At 39.8% G+C, this 20,765-nt stretch overlaps 1 protein-coding gene across 1 annotated transcript in view; it reads left to right on the top strand.

Annotated features, from left to right (window-relative positions):
- The first annotated feature begins 263 nt into the window (after positions 1-263).
- Positions 264-20,765, top strand: part of Tshr (thyroid stimulating hormone receptor) — a 113,759-nt gene continuing 93,257 nt past the window's right edge. The window contains exon 1 of the mRNA XM_069989551.1: positions 264-436. Coding sequence (XP_069845652.1) covers positions 264-436 — 173 coding nt within the window. The remainder of the gene's footprint in view (positions 437-20,765) is intronic.

Below are 20,765 nucleotides of genomic sequence, written 5' to 3'. Positions count from 1 at the left end.
CGTGACCAGTAGGCTTGTTTGGGTGGAGAGAGGTGCCCCTGGAGGCAGAGCACTTAAAGCCTCTTCTCTCCCCCACCCCCCACCACGCCCCGCTCCAGCCTCTCCCTTTGGTGTGGTGAGGTCATAGCCCTGGGGGCCCTTCCCTCCCTCGCCCCCTTCCTGCTCCCCGGCCTTCCTTCAGCTCCTGCGCTGAGGCGCAGACGGGCAGAGAATGAGACTGGAGCCCAGAATGAAGAAGTAGCCCTCGGGAGGGTCCGTGGACAATGAGGCCGGGGCGTCTGCTGCAGCAGCTGCTGCTGCTGCTCGCCCTGCCCGGGACCCTGGAGGGCAAGGGGTGCCCGTCTCCACTCTGTGAGTGCCACCAGGAGGAGGACTTCAGAGTCACCTGCAAGGACATCCACAGCATCCCCAGCCTACCGCCCAGTACCCAGACACTGTGAGTACCGGGAAGAGAAGAGGGGAGGGCCCAGAGAGGCCCCAGGCACCCGGGGCAGTGGTCCAAAATGCCCAGAAGCAACTTGAGAAATGGCCCACGCAGGGGGTGTGCATGGCTGTGTGTACGTACTTTCCGTGAGGGAGATCTCAGCCGATCACATTTGCAAAGTTGACACCTTCCCCATTGGTCACTCAGAGAAGGTAACAAAACTCGGGGACAGGACAACAATAATGCAAGTTGCTGTTTTTCTCAAGAGCTACTAGTCTATGCCTTGACCTACTCCTAGCTCTGGCTGAGTCTTAGTTTCATGTCAGAAACGAGTAAGCAGCTTAAGGAATCACTTCTATAAATATTTTTCTTGGGTACTAAGAAAGGTTTTCCTTCCCCATCTTTCTAGATGAGAAATTATCTAAGCACTTTTGCTGATTCACCAAATAGTTATAACAAATTAACCATAGGCTCATTTTAAAATGCAGCCTTTAGGAATGTGTACACTTAATTATCAACCGTGTGCCCACACAGCAAATACACCCAGAACTCTTTTTGATCAAGGCAAAGATATGTAATTTCATACAACATGCCTTTTATCTGCATGTTGAATGTTACAAAACTGGAAACTTGATGTTAAACAAAATACACACACACACATACACACACACATATACAAAGTCAGTTTTTTAACAAAATTTTAAATCAATGATCATTGAAAAGATAACTGTAGATAAGACGAAACAGGGATGGAAAAAGAATTTCTGCCATCACAGAAGAAAATATGTTAACATCTTTTTGATGAAATCTTTACATTGGCTCTCGATGGCCTCCAGAATAAAATTTTCTTTGGTACAGCCTTCAAGATCCATCAAGACTTGGACTAGTCTGTCAAACGTCATTGGTTGCTCTCAGTTTCTCTGACCTCTCTATACCTATTGAGCAGCACTTCTGGCACATGCTCCAAAGTTCCCTGTTTGATCTCAGGCATTCTTCCACCTTCCCTACATTTCCTCCTTTTGCTATGGCACCGTTTCCCCTTTTCTGCCTCTGATGAATACGGATTCCAAGATTCAGATCCAGGATCAATTTCTTCAGAAAGCCTCTCTTGACCCATGACCCTCCACTTAGCTACTCTTCATTTTCCAAATTTCTCTGAGTGGACAGAACCCTAGTCCTGACTCAATTTATATTTTCCTGTGACTTGTTATTTGTATGCCTACCCAAGCAGACGTGAGAGCCTCTAACACAAGGGACCCTGTCAATCTATAATCCTAAAACCTAGCATAGGGCCTTGGAACTGCCTAGTTGCTCAAGAAAATCTTAAAATGAATGAAGAAATGAATACACTGGTCTCGTCTGCTGTGTGGTAGGTAGAAGGTCCAAAGATATCCTTTGATCATTTTCATGACTTTATCCATTTAATAACTCTTCAAAAAGTTATGTTATTTGCCCTATGAAGGTTAGAATGTGTTTGTGACTTTAACTAAGTATCACTATCCCACAATACTGTGAAATGTGTGAAATTTATGTAATCACTTAATCACAATAAAAACTGCAAAGATAAATACACAAATAAAAAGTAAAGCAAAGAGTTATTAGTGATAGAATATTTAAGTCATTGAAAGAGATGTTGCTGTTAGGATTACAAAAGAACTGTTTAAAATTTCACCAAATACAGGAGAGACAGACAGACAGACAGACAGACAGAGAGAACACTTAACAGAAGAGGAGTCAGAAATCTGATATTCTCTTCATCCCTCTTTTACTTCACTGTGAAACTGCAGTTTTTAGAAGGGATAAGTTTTCCATTTGGGTAAAGTGGTTACAAGTATATGCTTTCTCATATCCACATGCCAATGAGGACAGTCTGAAATCTCTTGAGCCACAAAGAGTGACTGGATAAAGACTATAGCAAGGAGGGTCTGACCCCAAGTCGCATGGGAGCATAGTAGTACATTCTGCAGAATGAAGCTATTCTGACATGAGAAAGAGAAAAGCTGTTTTTAAAACAGTCTAGAAGTCAGGCTCTGGTGGCTCACACCTGTAATCTTAGCTACTAAGGAGGCTGAGATCTAAGGGTCACAGTTTGAAGCCAGACTGGAAAGAAAAGTTCTTGTGAGACTCTAAACTCCAATGAGCCACTCAAAAACCGGAAGTGACACTGTGGCTCAAGTGGTATAGAGCACTAGCCTTAAGCACAAAGAGGCTCAAGGACAGCACCCAGATCCTGAGTTCAAGCTCCACAACTGACAAAAAAAAAAAAGCAAAAACCAGTGTCAGAAAAATGTTATGTCATGCTCTTTGAAACTGTGACTATCCCTGAGAGATGTTCTCTTGCAGATTTATGGTATGCTTCTTAAAAGCTTTTGCAGTGTGCTCACTAGTTTAAATGGTAAGGTTTAAAGGCATGTTCTTTTCACAGTTGTTTGCCTTATTTCCACAATTATCCTGAAGATGTTGTCTAGCTATTGACTAGCTGTTTTACCAGTTTTTATGGTATTGAGAATAATTCTTCCTCAGTCTTCTACCCTTATATTATGCTGAAAAGGCATTTCTATCTAGTCTATCCTAAAACGTGCCTTGTGGTCTTATAAAGAGGTAGGAGATTACGATGATATACTGTCATGTTTTCCAGTGGCTTCACTAGATGAGAGGTGAGGCAAAGCTCTTCTCTATCTCTTCTCATCAGTGAAGTATTCGACAGTCTTTAATCTACAGGAAGTCTGAAATTATACCCTTACATTGAGAATTTCCAAGTAAAGGAACTTAAACTACAGAATCAAATTAAAATGTTAAATTGACAAAGACCCTATTACCTGTAATCCCAGATAACTGCCCCATCACTCATTCAGAGAAGTGGCCATTTTGTTACTTTTCTGTAGAAAAGGACCATCCCTCTCTAAATTAGGACATGGGTTTTAATAGCGATTCTGCATTTATGTGTTTTCTTCTGGGACAATGTGCTGGCTTGGCTTGACCTTTTGACCTACTTGCTTTCGTTTATCATGGCACTTTTCCTGCCCTTCAACACCCCACTGGTTGGGAGCCAGGCTGTAGTGCAGTAGATGGCTTTTCCTCCCCATATGGTTTGTAAGATTCCGGCTGTAGTCATTTACATTCTGCATTTGTGACTCTAATGGTCTATCCTAGTGTTTTCTAAACTAAATAATCATTTGCCACCTCTGGGATTTTTTTCCCTCTATGTTCCATTTGTACTGTTATTCTCTCTCTCTCTCTCTCTCTCTCTCTCTCTCTCTCTCTCTCTCTCTCTCTCTCTCTCTGTGTGTGTGTGTGTGTGTGTGTGTGTGTGTGTGTGTGTGTGTGTGTGTGTGTGCCGGTCCTAGGGCTTGAACTCAGGGCCTGGGCACTGCCCCTGAGCTTCTTTTGCTCAAGGCTAGCTCTACCACTTGAGCCACAGCGCCACTTCCAGCTTGGCTTCCAACAGTGATCATCAAATCTAGCCTCCTGAGCAGCTAGGATTACAGGCCTGAACTACCAGTGTTTCTGGCATTCTGTGGATTCTTTAGTCAACATGTTTAAGCAGACTCAGTTATTTAGGAAAGCATACATGGCTACTACACATGAAAAATTAACATGGCTTGCAATTAAAGAAGGGTAACTAGAAGAGCAAGAACAAAAATGTAGTGAAATTCTAAGAACAGACTATTGCCAGAGCCCACCTAAAATAATCATGCATGTGTCTTCAAATCATCCTTGTTTCACTAGGGCTTTGGTGATATCAGTGGTGATAATCTAAATGATGAGTGGTTTCCAATCTAAAGGGAAACATCTGCTTCATAGCAACCGCCTATTGCCCAGTACTTTGTCTTATAATGGTGGCTTAATTTCCTGCTTCCAAGCTTAGTGATTGATAGATAAGTGCTTAGGTAGGTAGGTAGATGGACAGATAGAGAGAGAGAGAGAGAGAGAGAGAGAGAGAGAGAGAGAGAGAGAGAGAGAGAGAGAGAGAGAGAGAGAGAGAGGGAGAGAGAGAGAGAGAGAAATGATAATCGATAGATAGATAGATAGATAGATAGATAGATAGATAGATAGATAGATAGATAGATAGATAGATAGATAGAATCTATCTAGGTATTTATAAATGGACATATAGACATACACATATTCTGGTTCTGAGTTTTCAATCTAAAGTGGTCACTTTCCAGTATACATCATTATTTGCTTAATTTTGTGTTTCTTATTTATTTCCCTATAAACAACAAGAAGAAAAACCACAACATGAAATTTAAGAAATAAACAGCTTTTTGGTTTGCTATTATACTTTTTGTTTAGTCGTAGACCCCAACATCCTAGACAGAATTTGGTATAGAATAGGTAGTAAATAAATACTTGTTTATGGGAAGTCAGACACAGTGGCTTACACCTGTGAATATTCTGTCTACTTGGGAGGTTGAGATCAGGATTTCAGTTCAAGGCCAGCTCCATCAAAAAGCTCATGTGACTCCTCAAAATTCAACAGCTTGTGTGTGGTGACACATGCTTGTCATCCCAGCTGAAAGGATTTAGTCTAAGTCAGGGACTAGTGCCAAAAAAAAGTGGGGAGGGGAGGCTTGATGGTGGAGTGACCGGCTAGAAAGTATACCTTGAATTTAAGCTCTAAATCACCAACTTAAAGGTCTGGGATGTAGCTCAGTGGTAAAGCACTTGCCTAGCAAGTACCAAAAAAAAAAAAAAAGCTAAAGCTCACACCTATAATCCTAGCTACTCAGGAGGCTGAAATCTGAGGATTACGGTTCAAAGCTAGCCCATCCAGGAAAGACCTTGAGACTGTTATCTCCAATTAATCATCACAACACCAGATGTGGTACTATGGCTCAAAGTAGTAGAGTGCTGACCTAAAACAAAAGAGCTCAAGGACAGAGATCAGGCCCCAAGTTCAAGCCCCACAACCAATACAAAAAAAAAAGAGAAAGAAAATACAAAACAATGCTCAAAACATTCTCTTAAATAAAACAGTCTGTCTAAATGTACCCATGATCAAAATAGTATTTTTTTATCCAAAATTGAGTAATTGTTTTCTTAAATCAATCTACTTGATAATTATGTTTCCTGATTGTATAGATGCATTGGATATACCCCAGATCAAAATTTATAAAGATAAACTTTATATATATATATATATATATATATATATATATATATATAGTAAATATACTGTTCAGAAATGAGTACATTTCGTGGTGAGCATTGTTACCTCCTCCTTTGTTTTCCCCCAACCATCACTTCCCTCCCCACCTTCTGGACTCCTCCTACCCCCCCCAACACACACATTGTAAAGTTTGTTTTCAACATAGTGTCCTATACATCCCATCGTCATGATGGGTCAACCTGCACCCATTCAAGCATTCCACTATACCCCTTCCCCTCCCCAGATTACCCAAAATGTATATACAAGATGCAGAATACCAGAATCAAATACAGTGAAAACAGGGGTTATACTGTGAGGGAAGAACACATGCAAAAGAAACAAAAGAATCACATAGTGCATTTTAAGTACACTAAAAACAATAACAAGAAAGAAAAAAAACACTTTTGTCCCTGTCTTGGGGTACATTTTGCTTAACATTGTCTCATATGGTCCTATATACATACCCTTTGACCTTCTCTGCTTGTCCTAGACATGTATGAGTCATTGCAAACAAGGGAAACCATGGGACCTATGTTTCTTTGGGCCTGGCTTACTTCACTGAATATAATTTTTTCCAAGTCTTTCCATTTCCTAACAAATGGGCAATGTCATTCTTTCTGATGGAGGCATACAATTCCATTGTGTATATATATCACATTTTCTTGATCCATTCATCTACTGAGGGGCATCTGGGTTGGGTCCATATCTTAGCTATAGTAAATAATGCTGTAATAAACATGGTTGTGCTAGTAGCTTTAGTATGGTCTTGTTTGTGATCATTTGGGTAAATGCCCAGAAGTGAGATTGCTGGGTAATAAGGGAGCTCTATGTGGAGTCTTTTGAGGAAACTCCATACTGCTTTTCCAGAGTGGTTGAACAAGTTTACACTCCCACCAACAATACAGTAGCGTTCCCTTTTGGCCACATCCTCTCCAGCATCTGTTGTTACTAGATTTCTTGATTATAGCCATTCTAACTGGAGTGAGGTGGTATCTCAACATTGTCTTGATTTGCATTTCTTTTATGGCTAGAGATGTTGAGTATTTCTTCATGTGTTTATTGGCCATTCTTATTTCCTCTTCAGAGAAGTCTCTCTTTAAAGTCTTTAGCCCACTTATATAAAGATAAACTTTAATCAGTGTTCTACTGGTCATCTATGATGATGTGAAAATTTATAATTAAGAGTTTTCAAAATACCCTTGAGTCCCTCAGAAGTGACAAAATTCTGCTTTGGAATAATTTAGCATTTTTGTGCACATATGAAATTTACTATTACAGTCTTCAGTTTATTACAAGCAGCACAAAACACATATTTTAAAAATAAAAACTGCTTGACCTTCCAATTTGATATATTATTATGACGAGTATTTTGTGCTGCACAATTAAGCTGTCCCTTGAGGGACTCTTTACACAAAGTCCATTATATGCAGCCATTCTTTAAGTGAATAGCTTTTAAAATACTTTGTGAGCTTCTGATGTGTCGTATCTGGAATCAATTCCTCAAGCTAGTTCTATTTTCATAGAAATAAAATACTAAAATATTTATTCCTTGCTTTTCATTACTGCTGTTAAAAATGGATGTCCAAAATTTTGAACAAAATTTGAACAATCCCATTCAAAATTACAGATTGGATTTTTAAATGTTCCATTTAGATGTCAAATTCTGCTTTTTTGCATCATTTCTGGTAAGTCAAGTGTATCTAAAAACTTGTCCACATTCAGATAAGATATGTTTTCAAAATATTTCCTAATGATCTTCTGGATTTCATTGGCATTTTTTTATTATATCCCTGGTTTCATCTCCAATATTATTACTTTAGTTCTTTCTCATCTTCTTGTGGTCAGTTTGGCTAAGTGTTTATCATTTTAAAGAACCAACTTTTTGTCTTCCTGATTCTTTGTTTCATTAGTTTTTTACTTTGTTTTATAATTTCTTTCCACCTGCTGATTTCAGGCTGGGTTTGTTCTTGTTTTTCTAGTAGCTTGAGATCTATCATTGGGCTATTTAATTGAGATCTCTCTCAGGTTTTTCCTTTTTCTTTTCAAATGTAGGTTCCCAAAGCACCTACATTAAAAAACAAAAGAAAAAAATGGATTCTGGCAACTTGTTAAATCATTTTCATTAGATAGCAGAATTTTATAATGCCATCCCTTCTTTGATAACCCATTGACTATTTAACAATGTATTATTGAATCACTCTGTCTTTGATTAGTTTTGTAATTTTTAATTTTTCAGTGTTGGTTTCTAGTTTTATGCTAGCATAAAAGTAGAATAATAGTATAAAAGTAGAATATAGGGAATTGTTTCAATTTTCTTGTATTTGTTGACATTTGCTTTGTGTCCTAAAATATGATTATTTGAAGAAAGTTCTATGGGAAGTGGAGAACAATGTGTATTTTGCAGCTGCTGGATGAACTATTTTGTATATATTGGTTAAATACATCTGGTTTATAACTTATTCTGAAGTTTATTTATTGAGTTTTTTGGGGAAAGGGGTCCCCTGAGATTATTTACTGATGAGAGTAGGATTATTTATATTGAATTTTCCACTATTATTTTGTTGAAATGTACCTGTCCTTTGAAGTCCAGCAATATTTGTTCAATGAAATTGTATGTACCAATGTTTAGTATTTATATGTTAACAATTGTTGTCTCCTCTTGTTTTCTTTATTAGTATGAAGTAATCTTCTCTCTTCTACTTTTGGGTTTAAGTCAGTTTAATGAAATATGAGTAGAGCCACTCCTGTCTGCTTTTCAGGTTCATTTGCCTAGAAAATAATTTTTCATTCTGTTACTTAAGCCACGTGCTTTTCTGTGCCAGTCAGGAAAATTTTTGTTGAAAACAAATAGTTAGGTCTTATTTGTCAATCTAGTCTACTAAGAATTGATATTATTCAGTGTTAATACTGAAAACATGTAGTATTTATATTGAAAACATGTAGTATTTCTCAGTCATATTAATGTTTTGTTTTTTTCTAATTCTCCTTCTAATCTATGACCCCTCTCTTTCTGAAAAAATAAATTTTTATGATTATTTTGTTGAATGTTTTCAATGTTTTCTAATCTCTCCTCCTTCTATACCCATGATTTGTAGGTTTGGTCTTTTGATGATGTCCTAGAAGTCTTGTACGAATAATTTCACATTTTCTTTTTATTTGTTTTTCTCCAATGGATCTAATTCTTTTACTTTATCTTTGATCTCTGATAATATTTTCAACTTGAAAATATTAGTAAGGCTTTTGAGTTTTTGACTTAATGAGCTTTTCGCCACTCTATAGTGAAAACAGACAAGAATAAGACAACTGATTCTTCCATAAGAGACTCTAGCTGGTTTACTTTGATCTGAGTAGTGCTGGAGATCAGTCCCAGTGCTCTGAGCATGTGGGCAAATGGTTGGTCCTGAGTCACACCCCTCAGTCCAGGGGTGAGAGGAGTACTACACTGTACTAACTCAATGTCGAGACTATTCCAACTGAAAATCTTGGCCTCAGATGCATAACGTGAATGTAAGAAAACACATATTATGACAAAACAATAAGTCTCCTCCAAAAATCTGCAATTTCATAATAAAGGACGTGAACAATAGTGTGATGGGTTAAATTTCAAACAGTGAACTCAAAGAACAATGCTATGGGATGATCAATAGAATTAATGAGGACATATATAAGCACCTGAATGAATTGAAAGAAGATACAAATCTGATGAACTTAAAAGAGCATTCCAATAAACTGATGAAGGATGGAAGATAAAGCAAGATATGAAAGTGAATTCAACAAAGATATAGAAATTCTGAAAAAAAGAAACAAATGTGAAATCTTAGAAATGAAAAGCTCTCTTCTTCATTCTCTCATCTCTCTTCCTGTTCTTGTTCTTGTTTATCTTCCTCTCTTTTTCTCTCTTCTTTCCTTCCCTTCTACCATCTCTTAATTATAGTTAAATTCAAACAAGATAAGGTTATCATTCTGAAGTTTGTTATATCCACAGCATTGTACAAACACTATCCCTAGCTAACATCATATGTTAATTAAACAGGCATTCCCCATTCTCAACTCTTCTCAATCCCTAGCAACCATTCATCTACTTTCTGTCTCTATGGTCTTACCAATTCAAGAAATTTATTCAAACAGAATCACACAATATGTGTCTTGTTTCTTTCACTGAGCATAACATTTCCAAGTACCATTAAATAATAAAGATGCAGGGTGAGTGACCAGACAAGTGGCCCAATGTAAACAAACCAAGTCAAAGTCTTAAATATTTCAGCAAGGTCCTTGATCATCCCATGCCTTACCTTTTCATGCAGCTCCATTGTGGGCATGCCAGTGCACAGAGAAGCCCCACTTTATGTCTTAATGCCTTAAATTTTAGATATAAAATGGTTGATACTGAAAATGCCTATACGTGTTCTTAGAAGCTTAGAGCACAAAACAACTTTCCAGTGTCAACGGTTTTTGAGACTGCTTATATTGTGAAGGAGGGCATTTGTATCCAGTTGGCTGAGGAATACCGTGCATTTATCCCTTCTGAATTTCATGCCAATCAGACAAGAATCTAGGAAGAGATGAGGTTATAGCAATGCATACACCATTGTCTGTAACTCTTTATGACTCAAGCAAAGGCCTTTCTCTATTATAGCAAAGCTGAGGAACACCTCAAATAATACCCTGGTTTATTGATATTTTTCCATGATAGTATGGGCTTCTTATACTTCATTTTGTATCTACATGGAAATTTTTGATAATATGCTAAGAAAATTGGTTATGATTTTTTTTAATTTAAGAAATGGATATTCTTCAATGCTTCTTAGTTTTTCCCTCTCCCTTCATCTTCCTTGGTTTAGATGTAGAAAATGTGCAGTCAAATACTCATCCCCCAATTTTCCTGTTTTCTCAATTCAAAGGAAAAATAAAGTAATACAATCTATGATATTTACCAAAACCATGCCATAAAATGCTTAGAAGCATCTCAGTACTGGTAGCAAGTATGTGAAATGCCTGGTAAAGTAGACCATGCCTTGGTAACAGGTTAGCTATTATGGCCAAAGCCTTGATTGAGTGGAGAGCTTGTGAGCTCCAACCTCATTTAGCCCTGGAAGGATGTTATATCCATTTGTAGAGCACGAGCTTCCATTCTGAGACCATTAGGCAGCTGTCTGGCATCAGGGTTGTACAGCTTTGTTAAGAAGAGCAAACACTTGTCCACTTTGCCCAAGAGACCTGTGAAGATTTATAAGAGTTCTTTTCTCCTTTCAGAAATACTCATCCCCAGGGAGTTGTCAATTAGTAGGGTAAAGTGACTGAAATTCTCATGAGGGCAGGAAGAGGGGAGTATTTTCATCCCAACAGGGCTCAAATCTGTAAGAATAATTTATCTGTTCTGTTTCAAAGTTTGGCTAACAAGCCTGTTAGTATTTCCAAATTCTCCAGATGCCCGTATTTAATGCTTGGCTGGCCTTCTTACGTAGCATAACCAAATTGCTATTTCACAACCACCCTCAATCCCTGGAATCTAAATCAACAAGGCCAGAAGCTCTGAAATGTGCTCTCTGAGGCATGAAAGAATTCATTGAGGCTCTGTCTGATTCAGTTCTGTGCAACAATAGAGAGTCTGATTTACTTGTGAAAGATTTCTTTGACTCATAACAAACTCTGCACTTAAAGTATCTCATCTCACCTAACCCCCCACCCCAAAAAAGTGTGGATTGGAGGGGATCTGATTTCATTTGGCATTATATCCAATATCTTCATTGCTTGAGTAGCAAAAGTCATGGTTTCACACCTACAGAGAAATTATTCTAAGGCTATAAGAGTTGCTTATATAGAAAGAATGGTGAATACCAATGGAGAGAGCCAATCAAGAGACCTCCAGTAAGTCATAAACATTTTAGCAAGGTCTTTAATCATCCCATGCCTAACCTTTTCTATCAGCTAAATGAAAACCACCACATGGTTCTAGTCTACTTCAAAGACCAAGCAAGACCTGGTTCAACCGTACAAAGATCTCCAATATTCAGAGACAATCATTGTAATAGAGCAGAGTAACAATCTGAGAGTTTTTTTAATCAAATATTTGGGGGAACACAAACTAACCTTTCTCCCCCTTCTCTTGTGACAATGCAAGAGGGGTGTCTCTAGATGCCCATGATGTTCTGGTCTCCTTACACCGCTTTGATTTCCCCCTATTTGTCTTTCTCCCCTAGATCCTTCCATTGCTATCTAAACATCTTTAAATGTCTTTCCTCTGAATCTTTTTCTAGCTGGGCCCTGGTGGCTCACACCTGTAATCCCAGCTGCTCAGGAGCATCCAGGCCCTGAATTCAAGCCCTAAGTCCAATTTTTATTTATTTATTTGTTCATTAGGTTTTTTTGTCAGTCATGGGCTTGAACTCTGGGTCCAGGCACTGTCCCTGAGCTTTTGTGCTCAAAGCAAGTGCTCTACCACTTTGAACCACAGCACCACTTCTGGTTTTCTGGTGGTTAACTGGAGATCAGAGTCTCACGAACTTTCTTACCCCGGCTGGCTTTTGAATCATCATCTTCAGATCTCAGCCTCCTAAGTAGCTAGGATTACAGGCGTGAGCTCCAGAACTTCTTTAAGTTAAATATTTTTTCTTCATAACTTTCCTATTTGATTCCTGTCGCCGCTTCAACCTCACTGCCTCATTCCTTTCATAGCTAAATGTTCATGAAGACTTTCCTTGAGCCATTCTCCCCTGTTTTCACTTTCCATTCATCCTTTAGCTTAGTGCAAAACTGCTTTTGTCCACAGTACTCAATTGAAAAAGTTTTGCCTAAGTCACTGACAGCATTTGTTGCAAAACCAAATGGGGAGCCTGAGGTTGATATTTGGTAGCTTTTCTCCCTTCTGATCGCTTCATTTGGCTTCCTCTACATTGCACTACTTGACTTCGGTGCTTCATGAGGGTCTTCTGATGACCACAGGAGGCAGGGCTGCTGCTGCATAATGAAGGCGATACTGGCCGCTTGGGTGTGTCGCCTGCACTCCTTGCAGCTCAACAGCATCTGCATCCGTAAGGAAGCATTCATCTTTACCGTCTACCCCTTGCCCTAGGTGATCTACTCCTCCGTATACATTTGGGATAGGTTGCCCAGGATTCCAATGGGTCTTTCTTCTTAGAGGAAACTTAGAGGAGGAAGGTTATGCGAATAAACTTTAGCCTCTATTAGTGCAGTTGGTTTTAAGACCATAATTAGTATTTGCCATCTCTTTTCAAACATTCATTCTAAACTTTCTCAATTTTCACCTCTTTTTTTAAAAAAATATTATTCGTTGTTCCTTTTGTGCCTGTACTAGAATGTGAATTGAGGGCCTGAGTGCTGACCCTTAGATTTTTTTTGCTCAAAGCTAGCACTCTACCACTTGAGCCACAGCTCAATCAGCTTTTTGCTGATTAACTAGAGATGGGAGAATCATGGAACTTTTCTTCCAGGGATAGCATTGATCCCTGATCCTCAGATCTCAGCCTCTTGATTAGGTAGAACTACGGGAATGAACTACCAGTTCCCTGCTCATCTCTTCTGGTTTTGATAACTTATTGGGGAATATGGACAAATCTCTCAGTCCTGAAGAACCTAAATCCATGCTTACCATATGTTGCTTACAGTAGGGTTATGAACATTTGTACATGTATAGTCAGATAACATGACTCAGGTGGATCATCTAAGTTCCTCACCTATTCCTCTGTTCACGTATAATAACAGCTCTTTCTCTTTCTGATTAGGGTCAGTTATTTGTAAGCATGCTGATATTTTTATACAAGGATTCTAGATCTCCCAAGTAGCAGTTATGATTCTGGGTTTCCTTCAGAGACTAGAATTGTGGGAATAAGAAGCAGGTTCTCAAGTGGATCATTGGCTAAAATCACAATGGAGACTACTCCTGCATTAGCCTCTTGGTTTGCAGACTCATAATTCTTCCTAATAAGGAACACAACACCCACGGACGCTTATGATTTGGTTTTTAGCCTGCATGCTGGTCTCTCATCATGGTATGGCATTGCCTACAAATTGTCACTTTGTTTTTTGTGCCTTTGGTAGGCTATTCCATTGCTCTTTTAAGCTAACTGCTTCTGAATTGTGTGATACTTGGAAATACAGAAAGATCCATAAGCATTTTATCACTCCCCGATCTTACCTACCAGTGGGTTTCATATGTTACAGGATAATCTATGCTGGTGGAGCAAATAATTTGAAATCTCTCCAGACAGTTCTGATGAAGGCCCTATAGGCAAGAAAGACAGCATTACCAAGACTAAATATCTTCAGCTATGGTAGAGAATCATTGGCTCTTCTAGAGAAAGAGACTCACTGTAATTAATGTCCAGTAACCAGGTAATCTATTCAAGGAAGATGTCACCATCTCTTTTGCAATTCCTTATACTTTTGAAGATGGTAGTAGACATACCAACCTTTGCAAGTGGAGTCCATGCTACCTATCCTCATGAATCTAGTTTAGACTTCCTGCTCTGAAATCTACTTTTTTTTCTCTCCAGGAGTCTGACCAACTGGCCAGTGGATCTGTTTATAGCTCCCTCTGAATTCTCACCCTGGGCCACTGTTGATTGAAGTCCATTCATTTTCTTTTGGTACTTACTTCCAAAGACAGGTCTGTGTGTTTATAATATCCATGTTTGGTGGACATGCTAGTGAATCACTCTCCACATACCAAAAGAACACATTAAGCACTTTCTAACTTCCCTCTTCCTTCCGCTGTTCATGTGGGACAGTGCATTGACCTGTGAGTGAGAAAGAACAGAGAAGCAGACTGTCACTTTAGTAGGTGACATAGCAGGGGTTCTTGAGCAGCTGCTTATGGCTTTTTCTTGGGCTTCATAGTCCTGCTATGACCGATTCCTGATGCATCACTTTCCATCTGACAAATTGCTGCCTAGTCTGCCTGACAGTAAGTCGTAGTATGTTGCACAGACCTCAGCTCCTGAGGAGTTGTTTTGGATGCATGGTACTTGCTTTTCGATCTTAACCCAGACCTAGTCGCTCCCAGAACACTGTCCTTCTGCACTACAGATGGTGTGGCTTCACTCCAGAATCCCAGAGTGCTACAGTTTGATTCTTTACAAATTATAGCTGCCATAAAGCCCACACCATATCTCCAACGTGATAGGGCCTGCCAGCTCATATGGTCCAAGTGGTGACCGCAGCTGTGCATGTACCATAGCCTGGTGCTTCAGAGTCCTCTTCAGCCCTTACCGGGATCTGGCGGACTGCCAGGTTAACTGACACACAGGAAGAACCGTCCTTATATATCATTCCATTGAATTGTGTTTCTATTGAGGTGAACTACAAGTCCCAAGTTTGGTCTTCAACTTTTTCTAATTTCCCATTGGACAAGATTAGGGGCTTCACAGTATCTGTTCAGTTATTTGCTAATTGCTATCAGCTTTATCTTGATATCATCTGACCATGGTAACTTTTGGGCAATTTAACAAAATCCAGTTAAGGCCTTTATTCTTTTCTTTTCTTTTCTTTTCTTTTTGTTGGTTGGTTGTGGGGCCTGAACTCTGAACCTGGGTGCTGTCCCTCAGCTCTTCAGCTCAAGGCAAGCACTCTACCACTTGAGCCACAACGCCACTTCTGGCTTTTTTCTTTTTGCTTATGTGGTGCTGAGGAATCGAACCCAGGGCCTCAGGCATGCAAGGCAAGCGCTCTACCACTGAGCCACCTTCCCAGCCCCTTTATTCTGTTAAGCATTGCCTCCCTTTGTCTTTCTTTCTCCCTCTACAGAACATTCTTCCAAGGCACCACTGGTGAGAGTTTTAGAAAGTATGCTCACACCTCATTGCCCGGGACTATCTGTCCCCCATATTGCACCCAGGGTAGGATGCTGACTACAAGCTCACAGGAAATAATTGCCTTAACTCCTACTTTCTCAGAACACTTTTGGTATTAACTGTTTCTCTCGGGTTATTCTAGGAAGCAGATGCTGGGACACGGTAGGGCATATAAGTGTGTGATAGCCTTGGTGAAAAATAAAATGCAAGGAAGGTGGATTCAGTTAAGGAGAGCTCAAGCTGTGCTACAGCTCTGCTAGAATTTCATTAACCAGTCAACACAACGGAGGAGCTCCGCAGCAAAGACACTCTCAGAGAAACTCCACATTGAGCACAAAGGCCAGACTCTAGTCTTCCTGGCGTGCTCATTCAGTGTCTGTGGACTTCGGGGAGAAAGCAGGAGAAAGCCTTTCTTAAAATGCTGAGACATAGCCTGACTACACTACCGAAAACGGTGGGCAGCTAACTGTGTCCAGACAATGCCACAGACAGCTGTTTCTTGGAGAAAGGATTAGAGTGGCATATCTTCATAGCTGTTTAAACCGACTTTGTCTCTTTTATCGCTGTCATAGGTTGGATCATAGGTTGGTCATAGGTTGGATGTGGCCTTGTCCAGAACGTTGATGTGCTTGAATCTTGCTTTCAGTGTGGGAGGGGTAAGATGGCAGAAACTTTAAGGAGTAGGACCTAGTAAAGGTAATTAATTATATCCTTAGATGTAGATTAATGATTGCTTATGGACTGGGTCAAGTTTGATAGGAATGAATTTGTTTCTGTGAGGTAAGGGTTTATGAAAAGATCAAGCATGCCGCCTGTGCTCCCTGACTCTCATGTGACTCATCTCATAAGGAAGGGTCTCTTCCTGCTTTGCTACCACGTTATACAGCCAGAGGTCTCTTGACAAGGCAGGTATCATGCAGTTTGGACCCTGTACTTAGAAAACAAATAAGCCTCTCCTTATAGATTTGCCAGTATCCACTGGTGTCTCACAGCAACACAAAATGGACTAAAACACACATGCTAGACTTTCTACCCAAATTTCTCTTCATCTGTTACATAAAGAATGCTCTGTGTTAGGTTCTTATGGCATACCACACTTTCCTAACAATCTCACCCACTTTCATTCACACTTCTAATGAGATTCTAATCAATTCTGTCCTAATTGGTATCCCATTGCTATGACAAAATACTGAGACAACAAAGTTAAAAGGAGGACAGGCTTATTTTGGGCTCATGGCTTGAGAGTTCATTGTTTTTTCCTCCATTACATTACATTACAGATTACATTAGCAGGGAAGACAGAGCACACAAAGATGACCATCTCAATGCAGCCAGGGCAGGGAGGGACTAAGGTAATGAAGGAGATAGAGATTTGTTGTTGTTGTTGGTGGTGGTGGTGGTGGTGGTGGGGCCTCATGCATGCAAGGCAAGCACTCTACCACTGAGTCACCTTCCCAGCCTGAGAAGAGATTTTAAAAAACAAAAACAAAAACAAAAAACCAGGATTACAATATCCCTTTAAAGACATACCCCCTAGAGACCTCCCTTCCTCCCACAAAACACCACCTCCTAAAATATCACATGGTCTCCAATAGTACCTCCAATATTGGCACATAGCCTTGACAGAACACTTTAGATTCCCAACAAGAACAAATTCCAATTTCAGGTCTTTAGGCGGGTCCTCTTTCTTTAGGCCCAATTTTTTTTCTTTTTTTCTTTCTTTTTTTTTTTTTTTTTTTTTTTGGTCCAGTCATGGGCCTGAACTCTGGGCCTGGGCACTGTCCCTCAGCTCTTCAGCTCAAGGCTAGCGCTCTACCACTTGAGCCACAGCGTCACTTCCGGCTTTTTTCTTTTTGCTTATGTGGTGCTGAGGAATCGAACCCAGGGCCTCAAGCATGCAAGGCAAGCGCTCTACCACTGAGCCGCCTTCCCAGCCCCAGGCCCAATTTTTTTTAAGTCATCTAACTGCTCCTGAAGAATTCTGTACAAAAGGAAATGTACTCATTACCTGATGCACTCTGTGTGCCAGTTTTTATTTTGTTTGTTTGTTTTGTCGGTCGTGGGGCTTGAACTCTGGGCCTGGGCGCTGTCCCTCAGCTCTTCAGCTCAAGGCAAGCTCTCTACCACTTGAGCTACAGCGCCACTTCCGTTTTTCTGGTGGTTTATTGGAGATAGGAGTCTCAAGGTCTCTCCTGCCTGGGCTGGCTTTGAACCGCGATCCTCAGATCTCAGCCTCCTGAGTAGCTAGGATTACAGGCATGAGCCACCAGCGCTGTGTGCTGGCTGTGTGCCAGTTTTATAATAACAATAAAGTAAATTAAAAAAACATAATCCTAATATTTAGTACTTGTATATCACCTTTATAATAACAATAAAGTATGTTTTCAAAATGAATTCTAGTATTTAGTACTTCCAAAAGTAACTTAACTGCCTTCTCTCCTAGTCTCAAACTACCTTTCTGTATACTTACCTCAGTGAATGGATGTAGCCTTTACCTACTCAAAACTGATACCATAGAATTACCCTTGATACTTTCTTCTTATTCTTTCCTAATGCAAAATCCATTATCAGTCATTACCAGTCTAAAATGCCTCTTGGTTCTATCTTCGTTTCAGTTCGTTGGCATCCACATTCACACTATCATCATTCTTTCCCACTTAAACCATAATAAATGGAGTTTCATCCTTGCTACACATAGCAGTCATAATATGAAATGCAGTTTGAAATGTACTGCATATCAGAGTCTCAATTCCCTGTACAAAATTCATTATTGGCTACATTAGTTTGGGGAGAAATTTTAACCTCTTCCCAGAGTTAATGAAGCCTCCACAATGTGGCCCTTTCAGTAAAACCATTTTAGTAAAATTTCTTACTAGTTTCTTTCCACTTTAGTCATTTCTATTATTTCAGCCATTTTCAATTATATTTCTATTTTGGAATGTATACTTTACTACTCTTGTGTCTGCACAACCTGTGTATTTTTGCTGGAGTATTCCAGCTTTTTCTGCTTGTGTGGTGCTAAAGAATCGAACCCAGGGCCTCATACATGTGAGGCAAGCACTCTACCACTGAGCCACCTTCCCAGCCCTTGTATTGCTTTTATACCATCACACAGTTGAAAAATCATTCAATCCAAACAGCACAAATCACCACTGCATGGATTACTGAGCACAATGGTTTCAGAGGTTCTTGAAAATTTTCAGTCTCTTCATGAAAATTCAACTATCTGACTATTGTTTTCTCCATCATTCACTTACTAACAGCCTTTCTTCGTTCTCAAGCTTGTTCTTCTTCCTATATCAATCTGTCCAAATGTTAACTATCCTGAAGACAAATAAAAACAGTACTATCTAACCTTGTCCTGGGCAAGCAGTTCTGCTGCTTCTCACATGCCATTCCCAAAATAATTCTGATACCCATGAGACAACTTGATTTTCAGGCTCTAGTGCTCTTACCTGGTATCTCCTGAATCTTGGTTGGGTGCGTTCCTGGTTCAATTTTTTGTATCTGAATTACACCTTAATCCTGCTGTACCTCACATGTATTTTTAGAAGTTTAAAAAGAAAACATTTTACTTGTATTTCATACTTCTCATTGGCCTTGGCCATTCACCTGGGATTCTTCAGGTTGCTCAACTCCGGAAGCTCTCTACTGCCCCCTGCTGGTAGCTGCCCAACTAATAGTTTTATTGGTTTCTATTGAGATGGTCACCTTTAGTGCTTCCTGTGGTTTCCCTTTGGATTCTTGCTCTTCTTTTTTACTTTCACTCCTCACTGCTATGCTAGTTGCTTTATCCTATATTAATTTTTTATTATTATTTTTCATAGTGGATGTCTGTAGCCCCCATCTTTCTAACCAAAACCTGGTAGTTCATGGAAACAAGGCCTCTTGTAAGACTTTTGAGTTCTCTGGAATCTGAGATGGGAGGGTAGCAAAAGCGGCAGAGTGCCTACCCAGCAAGCATGAGGCCCTGAGTTCAACCTTGAATACCACAGGTGGAAGGGGCTAGTTCTCTATTCTAAAGGCTTTCAAACTTGCCACCTATTTTGTCCCTATTCCTGAAAGTTCTTGTTTTGTACACTGAAATAGAAGTTAGAATTCTGCTTTTCCATTTGCTCACTCCGTTTCATAAAAGATACACACATGGTAATCATTTAAACAATGCTAATGGACAAATGCTAAAGTATAAGTCATTCCTTCTCTTGCCAGTGAAAGTGCCTAAAAACCCAAATACCAGGCAACTGCTATTGAGTTTCTTCAGGATCCATCCAGACGCTCTGGTTCAATCTCCCTCCTCCTCCTCCTCCTCCCCTCCTCCCCCTCCTCCTCCTCCTCCTCCTCCTCCTCCTCCTCCTCCTCCTCCTCCTCCTCCTCCTCCTCCTCCCCCTCCTCCTTCTTCTTCATTCTAATTCTTCTTCTTCTTCTTCTTTTCATCTGAGACCAGGACTCAAAGTCAGTACCTGATGTGTTTGCTCATGGGCTAGTGCTTTACCAACTAACAGGGAGGGAGCTCTGCCTCTTTTAAGCTTCTTTCTTCCTTTGATGCCCTTTATTGAGGTTTTCTAACATCTCTGATAATCTTACTCTTTTTTGCTTAGCTCATGCCTCTTACTTCCAACTCTATAATGTGAGCATTCTCTAAGTCATTGTCTGTGATCTTCTTCCTTCCATTTATGTATTCTATTTTGAAAAAAAAATCTTCCCAAACCCATGAGTTACTTGGGGGAGGATTCCCTTATGTCTCCCTCTCTTACTCCAGTATCTCAACAGACTATACTCACGGATCAGCATTTTCCCCTACTTATTAGACATTTCTGCCTGGTTCTCTGGGAATACCTTGACTTCAACATCCAAGACCAATGAAAATTTCCAGTCAATGAAAAAACCAAAATCCCTGCTCATCCTTCTCTCATCCTATCATCCATACGATATTCTTTCATCATCAATTCTTCCTCTGCCTGTTCAACATTTTAGACTTCTAACATGTCCCATTTTCATTCTCTCCACTCCAGTTTTGTTCCTTCACACTAGTGTCATTCAATTTTCCCACTTCCTTACCCATTAGTCATAAACCCCATGGGGACCTCTTCAGGAAAGAGGTCTATTTATTTTTTATTTTTATTTTTATGTTCTTAGTACCTGACTCATTCTCTGCTGAGCCAATGAGTAAAAAGCTCAGATTAACACTCAGACTTTTTTTTTTAACAAGCTGGTTAAGATTTCTCATTGCTTCTTTACCAACCACTTCAATTCAGATACCTCCAGTTGCCTTTTGCTTCAACAAACTGAAGTACTCATTGCTTTCCTTGGTGTACTCTGTATTTTGTGTTGCTTTCTATATGCTTTTCTTCCTACTTCACATGCTCCTAGAAAGCTTAGT

Source organism: Dipodomys merriami, unplaced genomic scaffold, assembly GCF_024711535.1.
Source record: "Dipodomys merriami isolate MVZ:Mamm:240054 unplaced genomic scaffold, mDipMer1.0.p SCAF_1, whole genome shotgun sequence".
Taxonomy (NCBI): domain Eukaryota; kingdom Metazoa; phylum Chordata; class Mammalia; order Rodentia; family Heteromyidae; genus Dipodomys; species Dipodomys merriami.
This window is presented reverse-complemented; position numbering and strand designations above follow the sequence as displayed.